General features: G+C 44.2%; 2 protein-coding genes and 1 pseudogene across 3 annotated transcripts in view; 1 reads left to right on the forward strand and 2 right to left on the reverse strand.

Annotated features, from left to right (window-relative positions):
* Positions 1-14,229, reverse strand: part of EZH1 (enhancer of zeste 1 polycomb repressive complex 2 subunit) — a 30,232-nt gene extending 16,003 nt beyond the window's left edge. Inside the window, exons 1-6 of the mRNA XM_045526608.1 lie at positions 14,195-14,229; positions 5,443-5,570; positions 5,195-5,323; positions 3,515-3,634; positions 2,053-2,173; positions 836-1,012 (exon numbers count right to left, since the gene is read on the reverse strand). Of these exons, the coding sequence (XP_045382564.1) occupies positions 836-1,012; positions 2,053-2,173; positions 3,515-3,634; positions 5,195-5,323; positions 5,443-5,570; positions 14,195-14,201 (682 nt within the window). The 5' untranslated portion in view covers positions 14,202-14,229. The remainder of the gene's footprint in view (positions 1-835; positions 1,013-2,052; positions 2,174-3,514; positions 3,635-5,194; positions 5,324-5,442; positions 5,571-14,194) is intronic.
* An 8,003-nt stretch (positions 14,230-22,232) lies between these two features.
* Positions 22,233-25,069, reverse strand: LOC123621192 (annotated as a pseudogene).
* On the forward strand, positions 24,948-26,860 carry RAMP2 (receptor activity modifying protein 2). Of its 2 annotated transcripts, XM_045526612.1 has the most exons (5): positions 24,948-25,181; positions 25,651-25,716; positions 25,858-25,920; positions 26,171-26,288; positions 26,419-26,860. In XM_045526612.1, exons 1-5 carry the CDS (start codon positions 25,082-25,084, stop codon positions 26,672-26,674), a joined length of 603 nt encoding a protein of 200 aa, XP_045382568.1. In that variant the 5' UTR covers positions 24,948-25,081; the 3' UTR covers positions 26,675-26,860. The 2 variants fall into 2 exon arrangements, with proteins under 2 accessions (XP_045382568.1, XP_045382569.1); XM_045526613.1 differs by lacking the exon at positions 25,858-25,920.
* Positions 26,861-27,624: the final 764 nt, after the last annotated feature.

Consider the following 27,624-nt stretch of genomic DNA (forward strand, 5'->3'; position numbering starts at 1 on the left):
AAAACAAAAAACCCTGAGTGTGATTATCAGAACATACAAACAAAGCTGTTCTTTTTTCCTCTTTGTCACAGCATTTTGAATTAGAGCTGCTGTGTTTGGAGATACATAAAGATCAGTGCTACCTGGATTTATCTCATATAGGCCACCAGTAAATAAGGAAGTCAGAGTTGTCTACATATTAACAACAAAATCCACAGTCCCAGTTAGAATCTGGAGGTGAAAAGAGGAGTTTTCATGGAGAGACCTGAACACAGAAGAATCCTATCATACTGTGGATGCAGAAGAACGAGACTGGTACTGTAACTATGAGATCATAAGAGAGAGACATTATATCCCTGGACATATAGTATAATTAAGTAACATATAGTATAATTAAACAATTAACTATTAAATTATTAATGACATAGGAAATGTTCAAGATATAAGATTAAATAAAAGGGATATAAAATTATATATACATATATAAATTGGCATGATCCCAACTTCACATCACATATAAACATGTTGATTTATATATGTACAAATTTTAAGTCTAGAAGGATATATTAATGCTGGTTATTCCTAGGTAGTAGGATCATAGCGTAATTTTATTTTCTTTTTTATAACTTTCTATGTTTTCCAAACATACTACCCTTTATAATTAGAAATGAATCACAATGATTATTCTATATGCTCTTCTACTTTCTTATTCAACTAAGTCAGAGCTATCTTAAGCTATCAGTTAATAATCAAGTTTTTCCATTTTAAGTGGACCAAGGAGAAGCACCAACAGCCTTTTCCCATCTCCCCTATTCCTGTCACTTTCAGAATAGAATAAGGAAGCAGTGCTACGTACCTTCAATAGCATGTCGTTTTCTCTTTCTTGTTACTGGCAGATCTTCTTTGCTATCATCCTGCTTTCCATCTGAGGTATCATTGTGCCCTTCCTCCTCCTCATCTGAGTACTGATTCAGCGCATCTACCAACTCCAGAAAAACAGCATCACTAATCAGGACAGATCCAGGGATCATCTCTGAAACGTGAGGATTAGAAGGATGAGCAGAGATCGCTTCATATTCCATTACTTCTCCTAATAAGATTTTCTTATATTCACCTGAGGCCTGTATAGGTAACATGTCCATTTTAATACGGACAATCAAGGAATTAAAATCATTCGATTGGCTCTCACACCTGTAACACTTCCCTAGAGTATGGAATCCAGTTATAGGCTTTCTTCTTACTGGGTACTTCACGTCCTCAGTCACGGGCCAATTCTATATTTATGGTTCAACATCTCACAAAAGCGTATAGACCTGTATTTATATTAATAGCTCAAAATCTCATAGAAGTGTGCAATCACAAGTAGGACAGAGAAAGAATAATAAAATAAAACTTCACTTAGTTTTGCTGCTGATGGTTCAGTAGTGACTTCTCTAAATCAAAGGAGCATTTTTTTCCGATAATCATACTTTATGAGGCTACATTACAACTTATGAGAAGTCTCTGAACACTAGAGGGTGCTGTGGATGAATAATGAATTTCAACAATATCCACAATTGTTGAAAGAGCAGGTGGGGCTATTGGTTTGCAAATCCAGGGGGAGGCTCTCCTCCTCTTCCCACTTCTTATACACTGAGAACCTTTTCTAGAATTACAATTAAATCCAAATGATTTGCTTTTAGGAAATCCAGGATATTAAAACCAACTTCTGTGAGATCCAGGGGATAATACTTGGATCAAAGAAGTAAGACAGGGATGTTATGTTTATTGCCATTCTCAGAGAAAGGCAAGTGAAGAACAAAATGACCTTGGATAGACTTATGGAAAACTCCTAAGATTAAACTTATTTGTACAATGAACTTTCTCTCCAGCCACTGATTACTGTATAATCCGACTCCTTTTAAAATTTAACTGGGGTATTTTTAATATAAAATTTTAACTCCCAGCCATGTGATGGCATTAAAATAGTCTTCAGTTGAGTACCCCATGGGGCAGAACACAAGCAAGACGATGAGATATTAAAGAAGAGGCACTATGCTAATAAAGTTCTCCAGGAGAGCTTGGCAATACCACCTTCTTCACCATGGACTTTCCCGTCGTAGTTATTGATCAGCTCCTCAATAAAAGTCTCATCTTCTTCTTTCACCTCATCTCCCATGTAGGGAATATTGCACAAAACTGTCTCATCTTCTACCTGAAATCAAATCAGATGTGATTCATTCCATGAAGCCACTATGCATCTCCCCTTTCCTGTTTAATGGAAACTTTGCTGAGCTTTTCTTGCTTCTTGAGTTTCCTGAAAGTGCTTTTGGTCACAGAGTTTCTAGCACTTTTAAAAACTGGATATTTTGATTTGCCAAGGAAACCTCAAATGGAAGAGGCAATGCTACTCTTAGAGAAAAAGTCAGTTTAGTTGATGATATTAACTACCAAATTTTTAGCTTGATACTAACAATATTTCCACCAATACATAGAATTTGACAGTACATTTATTTTTCACAATGCTTCCTTCTATCATCTCATTTTATCTAAGACTAAACATCTTTGTAAAAGAGGTACAAACATCACACAAACAATAGTGTGAAAAGTCTTTAATTCTAATTGTTTTTGTAAGTAGAGAGACAGATAAATGAAAACGAAGGCCTCCAAGATTATGATCTGCAATATAACTAGAAAATAAACTGGGCAACCATAAAATTTATGGGTATTCTACAAAATAGACTAAGACTCCCCATTAATAAAAAATTATGACTACAACTCATGCCAATCACACTCAGTGGTTATCTACAGTCAATCACAGGATATTTTCTGGCAGTAAACAATACTACAGGATTTTTTTTTTTTTTTTTGCAGCAGGGAGTGCCCAGCAGAGAATACAGTCATTCTAAAATCCCCCAAGTATCAAGTAAAATTACTCCAAAGTTTTATTCTAAGAGATAATTCCCTTCTGTAAATGTATACCCTATTCCAATCAGCAGTACTTCTATCTGTCACCAGGCAGATGACAAGCAATGGGAGTTTTCAGAGAGGATGATTATCAGAACCACAAATGATCCTAGCAGGAGTCAACACAAAGGCCTAGAAAAAAGGATCGAGGACCCATGTGCACATCTGTTATCACAGTTGTTTTCATAGCGTCTTGCCTTTAGGGGATTCAGAAAGGATTGCTCCATCCTTAGGGAGCTGAGAACCTGCTTAAGCCTCAAGTGTGTGATTTAGCCTGCATTTAACTGCACATAAGGTTACAAAATTGAGCCAAGGTAGTAAGAGAAAATTAGAGTTTTGTCCAATATCAGTCATTCAAAAAAGAACCATCATCAATTCAAAAGTATACTTCAGAGAGCACAAAATCGAACAAGTTAGAACAGATTGCAATATGCATATTTTAGAGTAAATAAATTAAAATACAATTCTGCCCTACATGGCCACTCTTTGTTAAGTACTCTGCCAGTCTTTATCCTCAGAGGAGGTCTGGCATATCAATATAAGATAGTCATACAGTTTAAACAACCACCACAGTGCTTTCAATACATACCATGAAGTTCTGCTGGAGAGGGGACCAGGAATACATGATGGGAACCAATGCAACCGTGTTCAGAGACCTCATTAGCATATGTTGGCTTGCAAATCCCGGGAAAATACTCTCTATGGTACACTGAAATATAAATGATGACATGGAGAGGGAAAGGAAGGTACACAACCCAAAAGAGAGCTGTAATTTCCTTCCAAAATGGTCCCTGTAGCCTTCTAACTCTTACAAATTAATAAGCTGAGGGTCTTTGTTAACATCAGCTCCTAAAAGGAACCCCTAGACTGTAAACCTGTGGAAGCAGGAACTGTCTCTTTCTTTTTTTTTTTATTAGATGGCAGTCTTGCTATGTTGCCCAGCCTAGTCTCAAAATCCGTTCAATCGCCTCAAGTGATTCTCCCGCCTTGGCCTCCCAAAGTGCTGGGATTATAGGTATAAACCATCATACCCAGACAGAGTTTTAAAAGTAAAAGTCTAGAAAATACTGGTCTGATCTATTATCAAGACATTTTTTTTTTTTTTAAGAGACAGGGTCTCATTACGTTACCCAGCCTGGGCTCAAACTCCTAGCCTCTGGTGATCCTCCCACCTCGGCCTCCTGAATAACTGGGACTACATGCAAGAGCCACAGTGCCTGGCAGGAACTTTCTCTTATTCATTTTTGTATCCTCTACAGAGTCCAGTACGGTGTTTCCCATACTCAATTGATGTTTATTTCAACTAAAACTGTTGGCCTCCTGGGAGTGTGTACACAACAGTAAAGGGCCTCTGCAAGTCCTGTCCTAAGAGATAAAGATGAAGATGAGGAAGTTTTCCTGAAGGCCTAAGCTTTAAGACAGGGTACATCAAGTCAGCTGCATAGGCAATGAGAACAGTACAGGGGGAAGGAAAATGGTATAGAAGCTATATTCTGCTTTGGGAAAGATAATTGCTCTCAATACACTATCTGCTTTTTATGTTTTAAAAACATCTCTTTAAGAAACTAGAATGCTCTTTTACTTACTTTTTTAATTTTATTTTTATTTTATTCTTTTAAGACTAGTCAAGTGCAGCAGTGAGAGTGGGGAAGGAGTAGAATGAGGATCTGCAACTGACTGTGAATACTCAGCCTAGAATGTACTTTTAAAATTTACAATAAGGGATGTCCCTTTGATCAATATATTCCTGTCCATTATCCAGGGAACTCTTTTCCCAATATTAAAATACTTGAGGAAATTAGCCAGGCATGGTTGCACACCTGTGGTCCCAGCCATTTGGGAGACTAAGGCAGGAGGATCGCTTCAGCCCAGGAGTTAGAGGCTGCAGTGAACTATGATGACACCACTGCACTCCAGCCTGGGCAATGGAGCAAGACCTTGTCTCCAAAAAAACACTCAAAATACAAAACAAAACAAAAAGTACATGAGGAACTAAACAAGGCACAAAAAATGTTTCTTCAAGGCATGGACACAGAGCCCAGGAAAGTAGACAGTAAATGTCTTGTTTTTCTATGAAAAACTCAGAGAACATTAGGTAAAAAGGTTGTTCTTAAAGCCACAGATTTACTATCATAATTATTCAAAGTTAACTATAACAGCCATATGCATTATCCTTACTTATTTTCTAATAGGTCAAAAATAGAGAGAAAAAAAAAAACACATAAGCCCAAGGAGGAGAGGGAGGCTGAGCTTAGACACCCAGAAGTACCTTTTTGAGAAAAGGATGCCCACTCACAGGCTTCATCAGCTGTACAGGTTGGACACGAAGCTTCTTCCATTCTTCATTGAGGATTTGGGTTTTTTCTTGAACCTTTGCAAAATTTGCCACATACAGAGCCTAGCAAAGCCAAGGAAGATGGTTAAGATTTCAAAATCAGAGTTAAAAAAAATTCCAACCCCTGACATTGGATTGATATATTGAAATTTATAACCTTTCACTTGGGAATTATTTTTTACCTTGGCGCCCATATTTGCCTGAAGCCGTTTAAGTTGTCGAAGTCGCATATATTCAGATTTCACTTTTCTTTTCCAATAAGTGATACATTTGGAAGTTGGGGGATTTGGTATATCCATCTTGTTGTAATCTAAGACAAAAAGAGATAAGAAATAACATTTTATTGCCTGGCAATGAAACACTCCTCAAATCCAAAAAAATATGGTCAATTATGCTTGCTTTCATTCCCACTAAATTTACTCATTAAAACATAAATTTAAAGAACCCAAATGTATGAGTTCAATAAAAAGTTTCAAGTAAAACAAGATTTCACATCAGCAATTTCTGCTCTGATTATCAGAAAGCTAAACCAGCCAGGTGTGGTGGCGTGCACCTGTAGCCCCAGCTACTCAGGAAACTGAGGCAGGGATCACTTTAGCCCAGGAGTTTGAGGTTGCAGTGAGCCATGATCATGCCACGCCACTGCACTTCACCCTGAACAACAGAGCGAGACCCTGTCTCTAAAAAAAATAAAGAAAGAAAATAAGATAAAAAAGCTTAGCTTCTATCCTCTTGGCATCTCACTTTAAATTCAGCACTCAAGAAGTTCTCTGGCCGGGTGTGGTGGCTCATGCCTGTAATCCTAGCACTCTGGGAGGCCGAGGCAGGTGGATTGTTTGAGCTCAGGAGTTCGAGACCAGCCTGAGCAAGAGTGAGACCCTGTCTCTACTAAAAATAGAAAGAAATTAGCTGGACAACTAAAAACATATACAGAAAAACTTAGCCGGGCATGGTGGCGCATGCCTGTAGTCCCAGCTACTCAGGAGGCTGAGGCAGTAAGATCACTTGAGCCTAGGAGTTTGAGGTTGCTGTGAGCTAGGCTGATGCCACAACACTCTAGTCCGGGCAACAGAGTGAGACTGTCTCAAAAAAAAAAAAAAAAAAGAATTACTTGGAAATATGGACGCCTGCTCACTACTTTGAGTAAGACAAGGGTCAGTAAGAACCAAGTTCATATCCAAGAGCTTCACAGAAAGACCTAACCACATTATAAAACCACACCTGCCAAATTGCCTACTACATGCCTAGCAATAAAAGTAGGATATGACAACAGCATAATCTCATTTCCAAGTCAGCAGCAAGACATATGGAAATAGACAACACTGCAAATTACTTTTTTTCCTTTAGCATTTGAATTAAGGTTGAAAGTTTTAAAGTAGTATTATTGTAATACACTGTACCTACCTCATAGGATGCAATGGGAAGTGTTGAGTTTTATGATATCTCTATTCTTCAGACAAATGGCAAGACACAAAGGTAAAAAAGCTGTTCAGCTTTTCAAAAGAGAATAGACAGTGGTTTTATTAAGTCAGTACAGCATATTTAGACCCTGATACCCTCAGTAGGATTCTCCCCCAGAACCAGGAAAACTTTGAAGTCTCTGCTACCATTATTTTTGGATGTAAGTCAGGTCTCAATAATACTTGAGGCCATTTGGGAAGAGGTCTTTATTTCATTAAATTTTATCCTTCCAGTCATGTGCATAAATATGTTCTCACAATTACCAAGTTTGTGATGTTCTTCTGAACCCATTTCTAGGCTCCACCAGTAGGTTTATCAAATATTTTAGAGAAAGAACACTAAATAAATGTGAAAATTCAATAAAATCTACAAGATGATACTTTTTCTCTATATTAACTACTTAGGTTTCTTAGAGAACTAGTTCCATTCATTTCACCTACCATTTAGAATTGTTAAAAATATTATAAGGAGCTATGAAAAGCCAAAATGTGAAACAGAAACTAAAGTTGCAGACCTTGGGTTTTTTTGTTTGTTTGTCTTGTTTTCTGAGACAGGGTCTCACTCTGTCACCCAGGCTGGGGTACAGTGGCACAATCAGAGCTCACTGCAGCCTCGAACTCCTGGGCTCAAGGGATCCTCCTGCCTCAGCCTCCCAAAGTGCTAGGATTACAGGTATGAGCCACTGCACCCAGACTCAGACCTTGTTTTTTTTAAATTTCCTACAAAATAGGTTTTTCTTCTTTTGGAGTAGAATATCATATTTCTTCTAAAGAACCATTTTTAAATGATCTGTTTTGTCCCATATATGATTGGCAGAAATAAGAAAACAGCTAAATCTAACCCACTACCACACACACCCACAATCAGATTATGATTATAACATCTCATGCACATGGATTTTAAGAGACATATACCTGAATGTTTCATTTGAAGAACCAATGGAGCTATCTAATGCTATGTTAGAGAATACATAAAGGAAGGAAGGAATAGCAAAGAAGCAGGCAGATTCTCTGTTTACTGTTAACTCAATCAAGTGATTCAAGCCATTAAAAATGGAATTCCCCTGAGTTAAATATTATCTCTCTGGGGAAGGAAATGAAACAACAACAAAATCTAAGAATTTGAATCCTAACGTGCTAAGATGCTGGGTTAAAAAAAAAAAAGTAGGCTTGAATTTCTTTCCTCCAAATTGTATGATCTCTCTTCCTCCTCCATCTTTAAAATACTTCTCACTCCTCTATGGAATGGGACCAAAAGAGGGACTCTCTTTGAATGGTAAAATTATATATTTAATAACATACACCACATTCACATGTAACATTAAGTGGTTGCTCATATAATTTCTTCCCTGAACAAGCTTAATACTAGTCCACTCCAGAATACCAAAAAAAAAAAAAAAAAGGTTCAAATCAAGGACAAAACTGCCTCCCTCACAAACCTTAGGCTACCCTCACCGAGACCCAAATGACCCAAATGTTATAGATGACAATTCAGTAAGACATCACAACCTCTTTTTAAAAATGGTTTTGGAACTCATTTTTCTTTTTGAAATAGTAAGCTTGGAGCAGGTTGCTAGTAATGGAGATCAAGTAATGGAATAGAACATAAGCCACAGCTGCTGGGGGGGGGGTGGTGGGTGGGTGTGTGTGTGTGTGTGTGTGTGTGTGTAGATTTCTTAGAGGAAACAGTCACATAAAAATACGAATATTTTAAATAAAGAAAGGAGTTACAACTGAAATGTGATCTGCTACAGTCTGTCAAAAGAGATGACAGTAAACACATCACAGTAATCCAACAATTAATGGCACCATTTCTAATTTTACTACAGTGTTTTATTTGGCCAGAGGAATATACACATATACATAAAAATGCCACTGAGTTTTAACCAATCACAATGTAAACTAAGCCACACATCCTCCTTTTACAATTCAAGTGATATTTGAATCTCATGTGTCCATGAGCCAATATTTATTTTTTTAATGGATCTTCAATGTCTCTAAAAGTTCATTTGGCAGTTGGTCAGTCCCCACAGAATGTATGAGGAAGATGAGACATACTGTGTGGAACAGATAGGTACAATTAAAATAAACACCTGAAATACTGCCATAGATGGGTCCTCACAGCAGCTGGACCCTAACCAACAACTATTATGTCAAAGCTTAAAAAAAAAAAAAGCAAACAAATAAAAAACTCAGCATTCACTAGAACAGGTTTGGAGAAATGGGTTCATTTATCTTAGGCAAAGGGAGTGGCACACAAAAAATACTTTACATTTCTATTAGTTCTAGTCCTTAGGTACTTGCACATGCAAAATTACACTTATGTTCCAGTTAAGTACTTAGCTACCACTTAAGAGCCTTTCACTACATTCATTTATACACTGAGGATAAACTCTAAAATGTATGCTGTTTTGGTCCAGAAATTTAAAAATAAGTAAATAAGTCTTTATATAAGCAACTTCTATAATTCAATAATAAGTTCAATAGGCAATAAAAAATGGGCAGAAATTTGCACAGACACTTCACACACACACGCAAAAATAAAGGAATGGCAAATAAGTACACCAAAAGTTCCTCAACATCATTTGTCATTAGTGAAATGCAAATTAAAATCATAATGGAATACTATTATACACCCACTAGAATGGCTAAAATCAGAAAGATTGATAATACCAACTGTTGGTGAGGATGTGGAGCATCTGGAATCCTCATACATTGCTGGTAGGAATTCAGCATGATATAGCCACTGTGTAAAACAGTTTGCCAGGTTTTTTTTTTTTTTTTTTTGGAGGCAGAGTCTGGCTCTTTTGGCCCGGCTAGAGAGCCGTGGCATCAGCCTAGCTCACAGCAACCTCAAACTCCTGGGCTTAAGCAATCCTTCTGCCTCAGCCTCTCAAGTCGCTGGGACTACAGGCATGTACCACCATGCCTGGCTAATTTTTTCTATATATTTTTAGTTGTCCAGATAATTTCTTTCTATTTTTAGTAGAGATGGGGTCTCGTTCTTGCTCAGACTGGTCTCGAACTCCTGACCTTGAGCAATCCTCCCGCCTCGGCCTCCCAGAGTGTTAGGATTACAGGCGTGAGCCACCACGCCCGGCCTGCCAGGTTTTTTAAACAAAGCTAAATGTGTACTTACCATACAACCTGGCATACAATTTCTAATTATTTATCTAAGATAAGTGAAATCCTATGTCCTCACAAAGACCTGTACACAAATGTTCACAGCAGCTTTATTTATAATAGCCAAAAGTGGAAACAAAACATATACCAATGGATTGGCTAATGGACACAAAATGTAGTATATGCATACAATGGATTACTACTCAGCAATAAAAAGGGATGAACAGTTCCTGTACATGTACAATATATCTCAAAAGCATTATGTTAAGTGAAAGAAATCAGATACAATAAACTAGATACTGTATGATTCCCCTTAAGATGTTCTACTAGAATGATTCTACAAAGGGCAAAACTAGTGACCAAAAGTAATCAGGGTGGCTCACGCCTATAGTCCTAGCAGTTTGGGAGGCTGAGGCAGGTAGGATCACTTGAGGCCAGGAGTTCAAGACCAGCCTGGGCAAGACTCTGTCTCTACAAAAAAATTTTTAAAAAAATTAACAGCATGGTGTTGTGTGCTTGTAGTCCCAGCTACTCAGGAGGCTGAGACAGGAGAATCAGGATCACTTGAGCCCAGAAGTAGGTGCTACAGTGAGCTGTGATAATTCCACTAGGTGGAATTGAGAAAACATTACTGAAGTTGTTTGAGGATAAAACATTTAAGAAATGATGTTCTTAATCTTAGATTAAGATCAGAATACAAAAGTTCCAAACTATGAAATTCTTTCATCTACATAAAGATGTCCCTTTGCAGAAATAGCTTCTTGTCTTAGGAGCAAGTTCAACATCTTTACTACTTTTTCTTGAATAATAATTTTATTAACCAGCAGGGTAAGTAAGGCTTTGGAGGCAGATGGTACTATAGATTCATCTTTAAATTTTCCATCTTGCTCTTTCCTTTTCAATTCATAATGGAACTGAAACATGAACAGTAGTGGTGAACCTACTCCTACAAAGAGGTCTAGTAACACACAATTGAGTCATTCTGGTGATCACCAATTTCATCAACACTCTGGTTAAAATCAACTCTGTGGTATACAGCCTTAGAGATCCTTCAGTTAGAATCTATTATGCACATTTTAAATTTATACCCTCCAATTTCTCCAAGGTATTTACATTTCTTAATAGTTTGAGCTTCTGGGCACTATACACACAGAAAGAAGCTTACTAACAAGAACCTGTGAGCCTGAATTCTGATTTAAAATAAAATTATAGCTGAGGCGGGAGGATTGCTTGAGCTCAGGAGTTCGAGACCAGCCTGAGCAAGAGTGAGACCCCATCTCTACCAAAAATAGAAAAAAATTAGCCAGGCATGGTAGCACACATCTGTAGTCCCAGCTACTCGGGAGACTAAGGCAGGAGAATTGCTTGAGCCCCGAAATTTGAGGTTGCCATGAGCTAGACTGACCACAACACTCTAGTTCAGGCAACAGAGCAAGACTCTTTCTCAAAAAAACAAAAACAAACAAAAAAATAAAATTATAACATTAATATTTTCAAGTGCTGCTTCATTAAGAGAATCAGGCCATGGGCGCTGGAGGCAATCGTGACAGAAATCCAAGTAGGATTAGTTTTCATGAGACCCAATGCTGGCTCTTAGGATGTGCAACGCTAATTTAGAAGAGTTAAAGCAATCACTTAGCAGGCTAGAGCCTTAGCTTGGCTGGTTCTGTGCACTACGTTAGCACAAAGCTTAATACAGTACTATTAATATATTTAGTGACTGCTCATTATCATTCAATAAAACAGGACCTTTTAGTCTATTTTGAATCAAATTATTAGGGTAAATGAGTCAGAGAACACAACATACCGAGAGGCACTAAATTCCAGTTACCCATGAAGTAACTCATAACTTTAGGGTTTGGGGAACTAAAGTCCCAATTGATCATTGACTGATAGACTAAAATGAGACAGGAAGGAACCCAATACCCAATATGTACACAGTCTGGACACAAAAAAAAAACAAAAAAAGAAGAGGACTTTCTAGAATGGAGAAGAGTAGTATTTCTTTTTTTTAACCCTCCCCCTCAATCTCAACCTATCTGGTATAATTATCTTCAGCTTTCTCCACGTTTTTTTCTCTTTTCTCTTTAGTTCATTCTATGTAGAAATGTAATGTGTTTTTAGTGTTGCCACCTCAAACCTTTTCTGGGAAGTTGCTAGTGAACAATATAGAAACTTTTAAAACTTAATCCAAGGTCAGAAAAAGAGATACTTAATTACATAAATTGTCACATGTTTCATATAAGGCACAAATCAAGGGCAGAAATGGTTACCTACAGGACTAAGGAAGCCAGGTTTCATATCTCAAGAATTAAATAGATAAAATTAATATTTAAATCATTTTTAAAACAGCACAATAGGCTGGGCATGGTGGTGCATGCCTGTAGTTCAGTTACTTGGGAGGCTGAGGCAAGAGGATATTTTGGACCCAAAAGTTTGAGTCCAGCCTTGGCAAGACGGGGATTGGCAGGTGGGAAGGAGGCCTTCAAAGGCAAGTATAAGAGAAACAAGTCTGACTACATTTTCACCACCTTTTTCCTTCTCACAAAAGTCTTCTTGGGAGTAAAATTTCATTTTTAATTCCAGGCTCCTTATTCTAGTGTTGTTTCAAAGGGCACTAATGTAACACCATAATGAAAAAGTCTTTTACACTTCAGGGAGTTTTTTTTCTTTTTTTTTAAAGACAGGGTCTCAGTCTGTCATCCAGGCTGGTCTCAAACTCCTGGGGTCCAGGGATCCTCCCACTGTGCTTGGATTACAGGCAAGAGCCACCATGCCCAGCCCACTCCAGGGAGTTTTAAAGCTCTGCCTTAGCATTAAGTTCTGTGGTTAGCATATAAATAGTCTGCCAGTTGATGACAAAACTAGGATCAAGACCTCCTGATCCCAGTCCCAGAAATCTTCCCATTATTTATTTATTCCACAAATATGTAATGAGCCTGTATTATGTGCTGGGCACTGTTTTAGGTGCTTGGGGTACCTCAGTGAATGAAGATATACATCCCTGCCCTCAGAGAGCTGATACACACTGTGATACATACATTAAGCATAAACCTTGACAGTAGTATTACTACATTTTTATAGATAGTACCTTCTTCTATTATGTGTTTTTTTTTAAGTACTTATCTCCTAACATGCACTCTCTCCTATGTAAGTAAGGTCTTTTATTAAGGCCAAACCTGGGGATGCCAAGGATTAAAACAGACAAGCTCTCACAGAAATCTCTGATAGAGTTGGCACCTTTTCAGGCTGGAAACTTCATTCAAAACCAGTTTCTTAAACTTAAAAAGCACTGGGTGGGGGATTTTTTCTATTCAAAGGTATTATGGCAGCAAACGTGGAGAAAGAGACCCACACTTTTAATGCCATCCTTGCACACACGCAACTGTTCATCTACCTCGGCTCTTTTCCCTCGGCCTCCCTCGCCAAGCCCCAGGCTCCATACCTAGGCTACTCTATTTACAATCCTGCATTTCACCCATCATCAAGAGCCCACCCTCAATATTCCACCAGGGACACTCACATCTTTCCACATTCCTTCCCGTCCGTGCTCCTGATATAATTTCTCAGTAGCCCACTTTTTACCAAAATAAAAGTTTGTTCCACATTTCCTAACAGGCATGTCCCAAATATAACACTTTGCCTTTGCTTCAGGGCACTTTCATTTATATCGTTTGATCCTCGGGAGACTTCTCGGGGTGGGCAGGGACTGGAGCGAGACAAGTCTGTAGCGAAGAAGCCTCTTAGGGCTGCGCCTCGGGTGAGGCGAGAGAGGGTCCGAGGACGCAAAATGTGAGGCAGCACTCACTCCGCACTTGCACGAAAGCGAGAATCAGTGCCCCCTTACACTTTGCGACCTGGGAGCCACGCTCACCTCGCCCTGGCCCTGTTTTTACTCCTATCCCTTCCCCAACACCCCCCAAAGCCACTGCAAGCTCAGCCCCGGCCCTGGCCCTCCCCGCGCACTGCCCCGAGTCGCCGAGAGTCCACCGCGCTAAGGGCCCCCGCAGGTGCCACCGCCCACCACCCCTCTCCGCGCTGGGCTCCCGCCCACCGGCCCACCCCGCCCTCCAACGGGATTCCCCGGCCCCGGGCCCGCCCCCGCCGCGCCTCCTCCCGGACACACCGCCCTCGCGGCCAGACGCGGTCCTCGCCCGGGGCTCTCTCGCCCCGACACCTCGTTTCCCCAGCCCTCCGAACGGGGAGGAGCGCGCCGCTACCCCCGGCCAGCCAGGCAGTGTGTCCCTCGGCTTCCTCCCAATTCCCTTCGCCTCTCCCTCTCTCAAGCCCGGGGCGGCGAGGTGCGGAGGCCCGGCCCCACCGCCCGGCCCGGGCTTGTTTACTCACTCACCCTCCATCCCGAGCTGCAGGGACCGGCCCTAGGGCGCCTGCGCGTCGCGGCCCCGCCCGCGCCGTCTCCCGGCGCGTGCGCAGTGAGCCTCCCGCGCCCCGCGGGTGGGCCGCCTGGACTTCCTTCTTCGCAAGTCTGTGGTTTGCCGCCAACAGTCCGGACTCAGGAACCTGAGGAGTGCAGCCGGACGCCGGCGCTGTCAGGGGAGACGAAAGGCTCTGGGGAAACCTGCGCAGAGCCACTAATATCTTCTTGAATACCTCATCCAGCGGTCGCACTATCCCCACGAGCTGGTGACAAGCCACATCCCACTTCAGCGTTTGAAGCCAACCCTTTCATACTGATGCCTCCTCACACCTACCAATACCCCAGACATCCGTCTGTGGCTCTATGTCCCTGCTTTATTTACGCCTGATTTCCCTATTTCTGTCAATAGTTCTGCCAGCCACTTAGATTCAACATGACAGCCTCGTATCAAAATATCTCCCCACAAGATACTTATTAGTTGCAAGGGGAAAAAATAGCAACTTTACTATTGACAGTCTAGCAGACGGTACCTTAACCACGTGATCAGGAAGCTTTATTTTTCTTTCAAAGTTCAATGAAGGATATTTAGGAACTCGGTACCATATTTGCAGTTTTTTGTAAATCTGAAATTATTTCAAAATATAAAGTTAAAAAATTAAAAATTAAAGTGCAAAATAATAATATCTTGATTTTGTTTCAAGGTGTATAATCAGAAAAGCCAGGTGTAGCACTTTGGGAGGCTGAGGTGGGAGGATCGCTTGAGGCCAGGAGTTTGAGACAAGCCTGAGCAAGAGCGAGATCCCATTTCTACAAAAAATAGAAAAATTAGCCGGGCGTCATGGCACATGCACCTGTCGTCCCAGCTACTCGGGAGGCTGAGGCAGGAGGATGGCTTGAGCCCAGGAGTTTGAGGTTGCAGGGAGCTATGATGATGCCACTGCACTCTAGCCTGGGTGACAGAGCGAGAGCCTGTCTCAAAAAAAAAAACGCCTATAATGTTCATTTTTCTCAAATAATCTTCATAACAACCCTATGAAGTAGTTAGGGCAGATTTCTGTTGACACACCAGGCTATTCTGGCATAAAGGAGTTAAAAGTCTTGCCTTACACAGATGAGATATTGCTCTGTCAGGTGTTTGTTTTTGAGACAAAGCCTTGCTCTGTTGCTCAGGCTGGAGTACAGTGGCGTGATCATAACTCACAGCAACCTCTGACTTCTGGGGCTCAAGCAATCCTCCTGCCTCAGCCTTCCAAGTAGCTGGGACTACAGGTGGGCACCACCACACCCAGCTAAGTTTTTCTTATTTTTTGTAGAGACAGGATCTCACTACATTGCCCAGGCTGATCTTGAACTCCTGTCCTCAAGTGATCCCAAAAGTGCTGGGATTACAGGTGTGAGCCACTGTGCCCAACCTCTATTAGGTCTTAAACCTGGGTCTCTGGATCCTAGATTTAATGTTCTTTTCCTTATATCAAAAATTTTGACTTTGCTATTTTTCCCTTGCCCCTATCCAATTAACTACAAAATCAAGGCAAATATTCCTTTATGTTTGTAATTTGCAGTAATGTTTGTTGCCATTCCCGCTGCCTTCCAGATACTGTGGTTCTCAAACTTGGCTCACAGTGAAATCACCTGGGAAGCTTAAATAACTACTGATGCCTGCCTCCCACACCCAGATAGTCTGATTAACTGGTCTGAGGTATGGCCTGAGCTTCCACAGTTTTAATAGCATCCCATGTGGGCCAGGCATGGTGGCTCATGCCTGAAATCCCAGTGCTTTGGGAGGTACAGGCAGGAGGATCCCTAGAGATGGGAGAATCACTTGAGGCCAGGAGTTTGAGAACATCCTGGGCAATATATGGAGACCCCTGTCTCTACAAAAAAATTTAAAAATTAGCTAGGCACAGTGGTGCGTACTTATAGTCCTAGCTACTCTGGAGGCTGAGGTGGGAGGATCCCTTGAGCACAGGAGTTCAAGGTTGCAGTGAACTATGATGGTGCCACTGCACTCCAGTCTGGGTGACAGAGCAAGACCCTGTCTCTAGAAATAATGATAATTATTATTATTGTTGAAAGAAAGAATGTGAGTTATCTAAGGGGATATGTTCAGAAGATCTGAATGTCAGGAGGGATACTAGTGAGACATTTGGGAGCCATCAACATAACATATTGATAGTAACTAAAGCCAGAGGAATGGACAACACTGCCTTAGGGGAGTATGCCACGTAACAAAAGAAGAGACACAAAGAAAGTACGGTTATAGAAATAGTTTCAGGTGGAAAGGAAGGAAGTTGAAGGGATTTATGCCAAAGTTGTAGATAAGAATCTGAGTTCCACCTCCTCATCAAGCCTTCCAGCTCTCACAAATCTCCTCGACCCCTCAACTCCAGTACCACGTGTACTCTCCCACACTGTATTCCTCTTTCATATTCACCACTTGGCGTAGGACTACACACAGGGTTTTGTAATCCTTGTTCAATGAAGCATTATAAAAACAGCTTTCCACATTACCAATAAGCATGCAGTTCTTGGGGGAAAATTTGTTTGCCAGTTGGTTCCTCCTCATTGTGATGGCAGAATTTTTCCTGAGATCAGGCTCTTTCTTAGCTGTTTAGTGAGACTCTATCAGCCAACCTTTGCTTGGCTAGCTCTTTCTCTACAATTCATTTTCTTTTCCAGCCCTTCAGGTCTTTGTCCTGTAAATTCGTAGAAAAACTGTTGGCAAGTGTTTAGCAACTGGACCTTTGAAAAACAGTGCCATCACCCCTGCCCCACTCCTCCGGGTCCCACCCCCAGGCAGTTAATGGAAGAAAGGAATAACTGTGTCACTCCTGGCTCCTAGTTGTTCATCTTGCTATTAAATTGGAGGTCTCTGGGGCTGAAAGAAACTGGACAGAGTGTGCTGAGTAGCCTAACAGGGCTGGTTCTTTTTCTGAAAGTTCCCTATTGCGGAAAAATAAAATTATGTGTTTAATTTCTGAAACCTGATGCCTGATTTGCCTTGGCAGCCATTCTCCTGGGCTTGGCCGAGAGTCCAGCAGTGCTAGTGTACTGATTAATACCAGCTCAACTTGCTCCCTGGAGAAGAAGAACATTATTTACTTGACCATTTTCTTAAATCCTTTTTAATTTGCTTATATTTTAGCATAATCTTATTGGCTTTAACATGCCATCTCTTTGACCACTGGCCCCAGTGAAGCCTTAGGGAAGATTGCTCTGCTCTGTGGACTCACATCCCCATCATAAAGCAAGATTTTGTTCAACCCAGTGATTAGAAATGACATGTCACATGTTCTATTCCTTCTACAATGGGTGAGTTCTAAGTGTACTTTTGTCCCCTGCTGGTCCTCAGGCCTCTGGTAGAAAGGGAAGGAGGTGATGCTTCCCAGAATTCAAACAGACCATTCTGCACTATTCCTTCCTCCCTTCTAACCTGAGCCCCCTTTGGATGGTGGCCCATTGGCCCATTCTGTCCCTGCTTTGTAATGCCCACAGGGATATCAAATAGCAATTCTCAAAGGGGACACAGAGGACTGAGGGAAGGTTGGGGCCCAGATGGTCCATGATAGGGAAGTGTAAACACAGCTGGGGAGATGGAAGCAAACCATCCTCCCTCCGCAGAGTTCCCACCCAGAAGCACAGAAAGCCACCCTGCCGTGAGGAAACAAACAAGAAAACAAAGCAAAGTACAACCTAAAAGCCTGCACGAAGGTCACCAGAAACTGGGGCTGGCTGCCCAGGACTTGGTCAGGCCAGCTGAAGTGCCAGACCCCTCCCTGAACACTTAGAGGCAAAGGCAGCCCCAAAGCGAGTTTAGGTCTGGACATTACAGTGCCTGGAAACATGGTTTGATTTTTGAAGCCTCTCCACTCCTGGACACTGTGTCCTCTGATCTCAAAAACCCAGCTTTCTGCCTTAGGTACTTAGCTCCTGACCTCGGGTTGCTCGGGAATCATAATAATACATTCAATTCAGCAAGTAAGAACAGGCCCACAATAAACCCTTGTCCATGACTATTATAAATTCAAACTATGAGCCTCCAAGCCAAAATATTAGAAAGGGCTTCCTTAGCTTTTGTTAATTACAAAATAAATAATTCCAGCAGGAAGAGAGTTTTTCTTTGGGGGATTACTTGGGTGGGATTCCTGCCTTGATTTGTACATAACCCAACCCCACAGCTAGGGTGGTGCTGCCTGTTCTTGCTCTCTCGGCACAGTTAATACAGGACCTGATCCCTCAGGACACGCCTTTGGCACAGCCCTGCCTGGGAAGTAGCTCTGTTCAGGTGGACAGCTAATGAGCTGTGCTTCCTTTCTGGCCATCGGGGTCCTCAACTGTAAAAACAAAATGGCAGAACCAGAAAAAAACAGTAACAGCCTTCAAATGCCAAGCACTCTCTATGTGCCTGACACTGTCCTAAGTATTTTACAAGGATGGTCTCATTTCATATGAAGTCAGGAATATTCCTATCCCCATTTTACAGCTGAGGTAACTAGGGCTTAAAGAGATTCTAGAACTTGCCCCAGGTCATTCAGCTGGTAAGTGATATGGCCAGGATTTGGGCTCAGTCATTCTGGCCCCTCAACCCATGCTCTGAACCACTCCACTATGCCTCCTCCCTTCTCTGAGGTCTTCTAGCTCTGACATCATGATGCTGGATTCTCTCCACGGCTTTCTGCTTTCACCAGTGGTGCCAGAAAGTCTCACCAGTGGGACGCTAGCCTGCAAGTCCAGAGGAAAACAGCTCCTGAAAGTTAAGGGGCTGCTTACTTCCTCTGTACTAGAGATGTCAATCAAAGCTGACAGACCCCATATCAGCAGGGAATGGCCAGTGTGGAAGACAAACAAATACTAGCCAGACAGGAAAGGGGAGTTTGCCTTGGTTCTGTGACTTCCTTTCTCTCTTCCCTGACTTATCATCAGAGTCCCCCACACCTATGATGCTATGTCCCCTTGAGCCTCTCTGTAGCTAGGATGAGATACTAGGCTACAGAGACCATTTAGGAGTAAGAGAAGTGGTCACTGTACTCACATTCACAGATTATATCCATGATACTATATCCAAAAGAACAAAAATAAATCTCATTTATTTATACATTTAACAAATTGCCTTTAGCATTCACATAAACACTAGACTTTGCACTGCGTATGAATCCCATGTAATCCTTGCAAAATGTCTGGGAGGCAGAAATTGTTATCCTCATTTTACAGGACACTGAGGCTCAGAGAAATTGACAACATTGTCCATGGTCACATGCTGGTAAGAAGGAGAGCTGGAATTTAAGCACAGGCTAGGTCTTTCTGACTCCAAAGTCTGTATTCCTTTCAATAAAAGGAGTGTTGTGTTATAAAAAGAGCAAAATTACGAAAGTGGAAAGCTCCCAGAATATCTTGGAAATAGAGTTGTTGTAACTATATGTGTTGTACATTATGATAGTAACTTCCATTTATCACATGCTTACTAGTGCCGGGCATTGGGCCAAATGCTTTCCATACATTATCTCTACTGCTCAGTGAGATGCATGCTAGTAATCCCATTTTGCAGATAAGGAAATGAGCTCAGAGGTACTTAATAACTTGCCTAAAATCACGTACAGCTAAATAAGCAATGGAGCTGAGAGTCAAACCCAAGACTACTTGACTCCAAAGTGTGTGCTCTCAACTGCTAAGGCAATAATAATAATAATAATAATAATGTACATTGACTATGGGCCAAGTTGCGTTTTATGTGCTTTATATCTTATAGATACTATTATCATCCTCATTTTACAGATAAGAAAAATATTGCCTTTTATAATATTACTTAAGTGGCTGGGCGCAGTGGCTCACCCCTGTAATCCTAGCACTCTGGGAAGCCAAGGCAGGAGGATCGCTTGAGCTCAGGACTTTAAGACCAGCCTAAGCAAGAGTGAGACCCCACCTCTACTAAAAATAGAAAAATTAGCTGGGTGTCATGGTGCACACCTGTAGTCCCAGCTACTTGGGAGGCTGAGGCAGGAGAATCACTTGATCCCAGGAGTATGAGGTTGCTGCTGTGAGCTAGGCTGATGCCATGGCACTCTAGCCCGGGCAACAGAGTGAGACTCTGTCTCAACAACAACAACAATATATATATATAATATTACTCAAGCTCACATTACAAACACCACATGTTAAACGCACATGTGCTATATGTCCTATTAGTGTCATATTTGCTTAACATATATTGGATCCTTGTTATGATCTAGAAAATGATTTATTTCATAATGTCCTGGGCTTTTTTCATTATTCATTAATGCATTAAGGTGTTGGAAAGGATGTGAAAAGATACCGTCACTGGGTAAAGCAAGCACAGTCAGGAAAGGGGCAGTACTGAGTGGGAAGGTCCCTCGCTGCCACGCCACAGGGAGCCCTGTCTAGTTGCCCTTCTGGCCCATCTTCCTCATCCTTTCCTATTTGATTCTCTCTAGCAGGTTGGTTTCCATCAGATATTGTGGAGCAGGGGTTAAGTCCCCAAGTTTCAGCATCAAGCAGACCTGAGTATCTGGCAATATTAGTTGCTCCCCATTGGAAAAGTTACTTAACCTTTCTGAGCCCCGGTTTCCTTGTCTGTAAAGTGGGCTGCTGTGATGACCTAATTTAATAGAGTTATGAAACAATTCAATGAAACAATTTGCAGGAAGCATTGAGCATACTGCCTGTCATCCTTGGGGCTTGGTAAATGAATATGAGTACCCCACGTTATCCAAGGGTTCCAGGGGATGGTTTCATAGGACAACCCTGAGGAACGGAGGGAGGGAGAAAGAAAGCAATCCTGGCATCTGGTATTGAGTCCTATAGCAACCATGAGTCAGCCCCAGGTGCTAAGGGACTAGCAGTGTTCTCAGCACTGCTGGGCGTGTGCTGTGGTCACTTGGCTCCAGTCCTCTTCAGTCACACTGAGCATCATTCTTGTAAATCTGGTCTGGGTTCTTTTCAGAAAAACAGCCTCCACCATGTGATGTCATGGTCCAGTCTGAGTCTGAGAGGGACGGTGGAGGAGGCTGTGTGCACGTAGTCTGGAGATCTTCCTATTTTGGGAGGAGTCATTTTGGTCCTAGACGAAAATCTCTATCCTTCTTTTCTCCTTTTTAGACCCAGTAAGAAATCAGTATTCTGATATGCTGTGAAAGGAGATGATAAGTCATAATGAACCTTAGCATGAAGCTATCCTGGGTTCAAATCCTGACTCTGCCAATTACTAGTTCTGGGACCTTAAACTTCCTACTCAGTTCCCCATTTCACCCATAGAGAAAATAAGCCTATGCTCTCGATCACTGTTGCTGAAATCAAAAAAGTAATAGAAAAAAACAAAAAAGAAAAAAAAAAGAGAAAATAAGCCTGATATTATGATGGTAAGGCTTTAAAACATGCATGCAAAGCACTTAGCACATGTGTCAAAAGATACTATGCAGCATATAGCAAGTGTTCAATAAATGCTAGCTAGTATTAAGTCTCCAGCAGTTGATGAGTAATATAATTTGATCATTTTCTCTGCTTTTCACCAGCTCAGAAGCCAGTTTTCTCCAATAACCATTCTTCCCTCTGACAGGTGGTCAGGCTCCTCATACAAGGTGTGCCATCATCCTCGCATTGAGAAGGCTGCGGAGAGATGGAATAGTTATGTCCCTACCCCTTTTCCTTCCCTCCCTTAGGTAGCTGGCTCCCTGGCTGTAGTTCCTCTAATTCACCCTACTCCCTTCCTTCCCTCTGATGAAGTCTGTCTCCTCTCTCTGGTTAGGAAGGACCAGCCCTTTCTAGCCAGAACTTCTGGCTTCCCTGACCCTGACTCTCCCCCATGCAGACAGCTGGGGAAGAGGCCAGCATGTAGTTCTCTCTCCTCTATAGAGATGCTAATTGCGGGATGCTCCACATATAATTTCATGGTGTAGGAGGCCCTAGGATTTGTTACTTTCGCCTGTATTGCTCTGGATTTGTGTGTATGTAGGGGTGAGGTTGAAGATTAGAAACAGCACTCTTTCTAAGGGTCAAGTCACCTCTTCCCCTGTTCCAGGCAGATGGTCTTTGGCCTGTAACAAGAAGGGAAATTTACATAGCAGTAGGATCCCTGTTCAGAAGGAATCAATCTAATCTATGTTGGGGCCAGAAATATCAGGACAATGTCCAGCTGGACCAGAACCAGATCCCTCTCTTCCCAAGTACTGGGTGGTAGGAGGTGGGGTGGGAGGCAGAGAAATAAGGAAATGTATATGGACCTTAAAGACTAGACTTCACTGGATATAAGGGGAAAAAAGACTAAAGGCAATACTGTGTATAGTTAAAAGGAAAGAGGCATATCTGTATGTAGTATCATGGAAAAATATCTAAAACATATTATTAAGTTTTTAAAAAGTAATTGAATAATAGGGATATAAAATCTGATTTATGCTTTTTTGAAAATACAAAATATGTGGGGAGATGAGACAGGAGTGGAGGTGTAAAGTTTTCTGTATTAAATATCTAGCAAATAGCATATACTCATGTATTACTTGCAACTAAAAAGTATACTTTTATAGCAAAAGCATAAGTGGGCTTAGAAATGGAAGGTAAGGGCCCTCAGAGATAGAAAACAGGGCACTTCCCGTGAAGGAGCCAGCCTGATCCTAATGAAGCCCTTCCCTGGCCCATTGCTGCAGATCATGGGACTATCTCCTACGGGTACTTGGAAGAGAAAGGTGAAGTCTCCAGTCCCTGTTCAGCTCCAAAGACCTCCAAAGCAAACCCTCAGTAACTAGGATGCTCTCAGGAATCAATAAAAACATCCAACTGGTATGGAAATGTGGGAAGACAAAAATCAAGAGGAGAGAAAATTCAGATTCTCCAACTGGAGGGTTTGGACACTCGAGTTCAGGAATGACTATAACAAGCTCTCCTTTGGTGATCTTAACATGCAAAGTTAACCCCAATCCTAGGCTAAGAATAACATTTCCTACCAGGTTACCTATACTTTCTGATCCTAAGGCCATTTTACATATAAAAATTTGAGTTCCAAAGACATGAAATAACCTGCCCAAGGTTACACAGCAAGACAGAGGTAGAACCTGCCTTCAGAATCCTAACCAATTTTTTTTAAGCCCTTATACCATACTGTCCTATTTTAAACCCAACATTTGCTTTTGTCACCTTTAATCTTGAACCCCAACCCCAGTCCTAACTCACAGTGGGCTCATGTTCCTCTGGCCTCAGACCAATGGAAATGGCTTGTTTTGCTTTCTGCCTCTCCTTGCTTTCTCCTCTCATCTTATCACCCAGAAATCTCCTTCTTGCAAAGAGCAATCTTGAGTAGGAGGGAAGGAATAGATTTGGTCCCCAGCGTGAAGTGGCTCTGAGACTGCCTGGCTCTTTTCTGCAGCATTGCGGGAATGATCCTTACCAGGAGGACTCTGGGGTGCAAGTCAAGTGGGCCATCTCCCCTCTCCCACTGGATGCCTTGCAAAAGCAGCCTCTAGACCATAGCCACAGAGGAGGACAACAGGTTATCTGTGCCCATGATCCAACAGCCTAAGATCCTGAGATGAAGATTTTAGGAGCGATCATGAAAGATAATTTGTGGTGGGCAGGATTCAGTAACTGGGACAACAGCAGCAGCTGAGTCCAAGGGTCAGTGTCTGGGAGTAATTTAGGAAAGTTTGGTGCTGACAGCTGTGTCTGGGAGTTAACCAGCTCCTGGGCTCCTCTGTTGCTTCAGGCTAATGAAGCTCTGGCCCAGGATGTGGAGGCAGCTGTGGTGTGGCAGAAAGAAATGAGGGCCTCTAGAGGCCCAGTCACTTAGGAGGAAAGGAAACTAGCATTGCTGAGTGCAATGTCCTTCCATATATGCCTTCCTTACTACAGGTTAGTGAGGAGCGGAATGTTCCTATTTCACATGAGTAGCCAAGAAGGTAAATGTGTCATTCAGGGCTATATAGCTGGGGGTTGGAAGACAGAATTAGGACCCAGAGCTACTGAACTCAAGTCCTGAGCTTTCTCTGTAAAATGGTTCTAAGTACATACCTACCTCACACATGAAGGTTCTAAACTTTTCCTTTCTTTCTTCCAACCTTGGTCCTGAAGAGTTGTGGCCACCGACTTCCTAGAGATGTAGCGATCTTATTTTGCGTCCTCCTCTACCCCTGCCCCCACCCTACTCAACAGGTTTGTGGGGTCTGGGCCCCACAGGAGGTGTCTTGAAGGGAGGGTATTTGGATTTTGGATTCCCCTCTACTCGGCTCCCCAGGCCTTCGCCCGCCCGACTCTGGAGGGCCGGCTCCCTCTTCTCCTCCCTGGTTTTGGCAGGCAGGCTAACATCTGTGGGTGTTTCCAGGGAAAAGGAACTCGGAGCTGCCCCGCCTAGCTCCAGGCGCCCCTTCCCCCACGGCCGGGGACAGCCCCAACCGCCTGCCTTAGATGCAGAGAGGCCCTTGGAGCTCCCAGCCCCCTCCCTCTTTTCAAGGTCTGGGATAGCGACTCGCGACCCCTCGGGCCGCGAAAGAGCGGGGGCGACTAGAGTCCGGATGCTGGGAGACCCCAGCGAGTCCTGGGTGCCAAGCAGCCGAGCCCAGGAAAAGGATCCCGGTTCTGGGGTTATGAGGGGAGCTGTCCAGCCCCGCAGGGTGAGCTAGAAGAAAGGGTGGGCCGTCGCGGGCGAGGCGGAGGGAGCCGCGGGCGCCAGGCGCGGGTGCGGCAGCGACTCCCCCTCCAGCCCGCCGGCCCCGGGCGTCGCCCCCGCCCCCCACGTGGCCGCAGCCGTCCCAGCCCCTCCGAGGAAGCGGCGCGGCTTCCTGCGGCTCGGGCCGGGGATATAGGCGCCCCCGCCCGGGCCCGGCTCAGCGCCGCCGCCCCTCCTCGCCTCCTCGCCGCGTGATGGCCTCGCTCCGGGCGGAGCGCGCCCCCGGCGGCCCGCGGCTCCCCACGACCCGCGCCGGGCTGCCGGCAGCGCTCCGCCTCCTCCTCCTGCTGGGCGGTGAGCACAGCGCCCCCGGGCCCGGGCGGGAGGCGCGGGAGGCCCCGGAGGGGAGAGGGGCTGGACGGCCGAGGCCGGAACGGGCCCCCGGGTGCGGGTGCGGACCGACGTAGGGACCGGCACGGTCCTTCGGACGGTCCCTGGCCCCACCTCGGGGCGGGCACAGCGCGAGCGCTTCCCACTGGGGGAAAGCTGGGGTGCCGGCCGGGGCCCCGCGGACAGGGCTCGGGAGGTCTGGGGCTGGCGAGGAGGGAGGGGGCTTTGGGCCTGGATGTGAATGACAAGGAGCTGGTGCCAGCGCCTCCCTTCCTGCCACTGAGGCATCCGTGGGGGCTGGATTATCCCTCTTTCTCCTCCAGGGTAGACCTGACTTAGGAGGGTCTCAGCCGCCCCCCCCCCAGGCTCCACTGCCCAGATCCCCGCCATGCCCCCCTTCCCCCCCACTTTCCTCTCCTACTTCTTCCCACAGCTGTCCTGAAGCCTCAGGAGTCTCTGGCTCAGCCTCTTCCCACCAGCGAGAGCTTGGAGTCAGAAGGTGGGTACCCAGGGTGTGGGAGGGTGGCCCCCCAGCAAGGATGAGAGCCAGATCAGTCGGGAGGGTCCCTTTCCCACCAGGCTGGCCCAACCCCAGTTGCTGCCCCACTCAACTCCCCTCTCTTCTCTCTGAGGTTCCTAGGGATCTTTCCTCCCTGCCATCCTACAAAGCCCCTGCCCAGCTGTGGGCCTGCCCACTGCACAGGTGGGTGAGAAGAGCCCAGGAAACGATGTATGTGGAAGTTCTTGTCAGGCTGGGATGGGAAGTGCTGGGCGCATGGAAGTCATTAAAAGATTCCTGAGCCCGGACTCCCCTCAGCCAGAAGTGTCTTGCTAGGGAAACTTTCTGAGGGGCTCCCATGTTTGATGACAAGGGTTCCACCTTGGAAGTACCTGGGCCAGAAGATTTGGAGGGGGGGAGGGGTGTGGTCATTGTGCAGCATCTGTACCTACAGGGAGGGAGAGGACGGTGGAGGAGAACTATGTGAAAACTGTCCAACTTTGCTGGGAGTATTATAAAGTTCATATGGACTCTCTTGAAAAGGATTGGTGTGACTGGGCCACGATTAGCAGGTAGGGGCAGTGCTGGAGGGCACTGAGGCCAGGGGTTGGGCCTGCTGTGTGGAGTGGACCTTGAGTGAGTGTGGGGCATTCCTCTCCCTGGGCACCACCCCTCCTCACTCAAGTCCTCTGTTGCCCCCAGGCCTTATAGTGCCCTGCGAGATTGCTTGGAGCACAACGCAGAGGAGTTTGGCCTGGGCTTCCCCAATCCCTGGGCAGAAAGGATCATCTTTGAGACTCACCAGATCCACTTTGCCAACTGCTCCGTGGTGCAGCCCACCTTCTCCGACCCCCCGGAGGATGTGCTCCTGGCCATGATCATAGCCCCCATCTGCCTCATCCCCTTCCTCATCACTCTTGTGGTGTGGAGGAGTAAAGACAGTGAGGCCCAGGCCTAGGAGGGCATGAGCTTCTCAAGGGCCATCTCACTCCTCTTCCCTGCCCACCCGCTGCCCTCCCTACCCCCTTTTCTCACTCCCACTCCATCCCCACCACAGATCCACCACAGATCCTGGTGGAAATGGAAACCAATTGGGGTCACGGCACACATTCTGTAATCTCCAAAATAAAACTTTTTTTTTGTACACTGTCCCCCTCCTTATTTCAGTGGGGCCTGTGTCCTTCTCTGAGTCCCTGCCTCTCCCACAGGCCCTCAGCTCTGGCCAGTAGAGCTGGAAGAATCTGGATGGTCCCACTGTTCTGTTCATTTCACCTGCCCCCAGCTGCACCCCCATCACATACTCCTTCCTTCCAGGCGGGGCCTTTCCTGTCCCTATCCAAACCCAGCTCCAGGAAACAAGCAGGAAAAGACTCCCTTCCGGTCTGGAAGGCAGGCAGCAGCTGGGGGCCTGTGATTGGGGAGGTGTGGGAGGAGGGGCAAGAGGAATCTCTGCTGTGACTCCTGCAAGAAGGAAGGGAGGCTGGCTACCTGGGAGCCCTGACTTTTCCCCTTCTGCCTGCCTCAGTTTACTCCCAGGGTCTGGGAAGCACAACCCTGGCCTGAACAACAGTAATCCATACCTAAGGTCCTCACAATTGAAGGCAAATGCAGTGGGAGCTTCCTGTACTAGGTCCACCACTCCCCACTGCAGGTCCCTTGCCCTCATCCTACATTGTCCTGGATTGGGTGTGGCCTACAGCCTTGCTACACACTGCCCCCTGGTGTCCACTAAAGCCAACAACCAGAAGATGTATGTGATCTGGAAGCAGCTCTAGGTAGAGGAGCAATGGATCTTGGGGTCAGGAAAATGTCATCTCCATAGCAACCACTAGTTCTTAGCTGGACCCTTCCATCACTTTCCTGAGACATACAATACTACCTTAAGACACCGTCCCACTTTCTAGGGTC

Source organism: Lemur catta, chromosome 15 (assembly GCF_020740605.2).
Source record: "Lemur catta isolate mLemCat1 chromosome 15, mLemCat1.pri, whole genome shotgun sequence".
In the NCBI taxonomy this organism is placed as follows: domain Eukaryota; kingdom Metazoa; phylum Chordata; class Mammalia; order Primates; family Lemuridae; genus Lemur; species Lemur catta.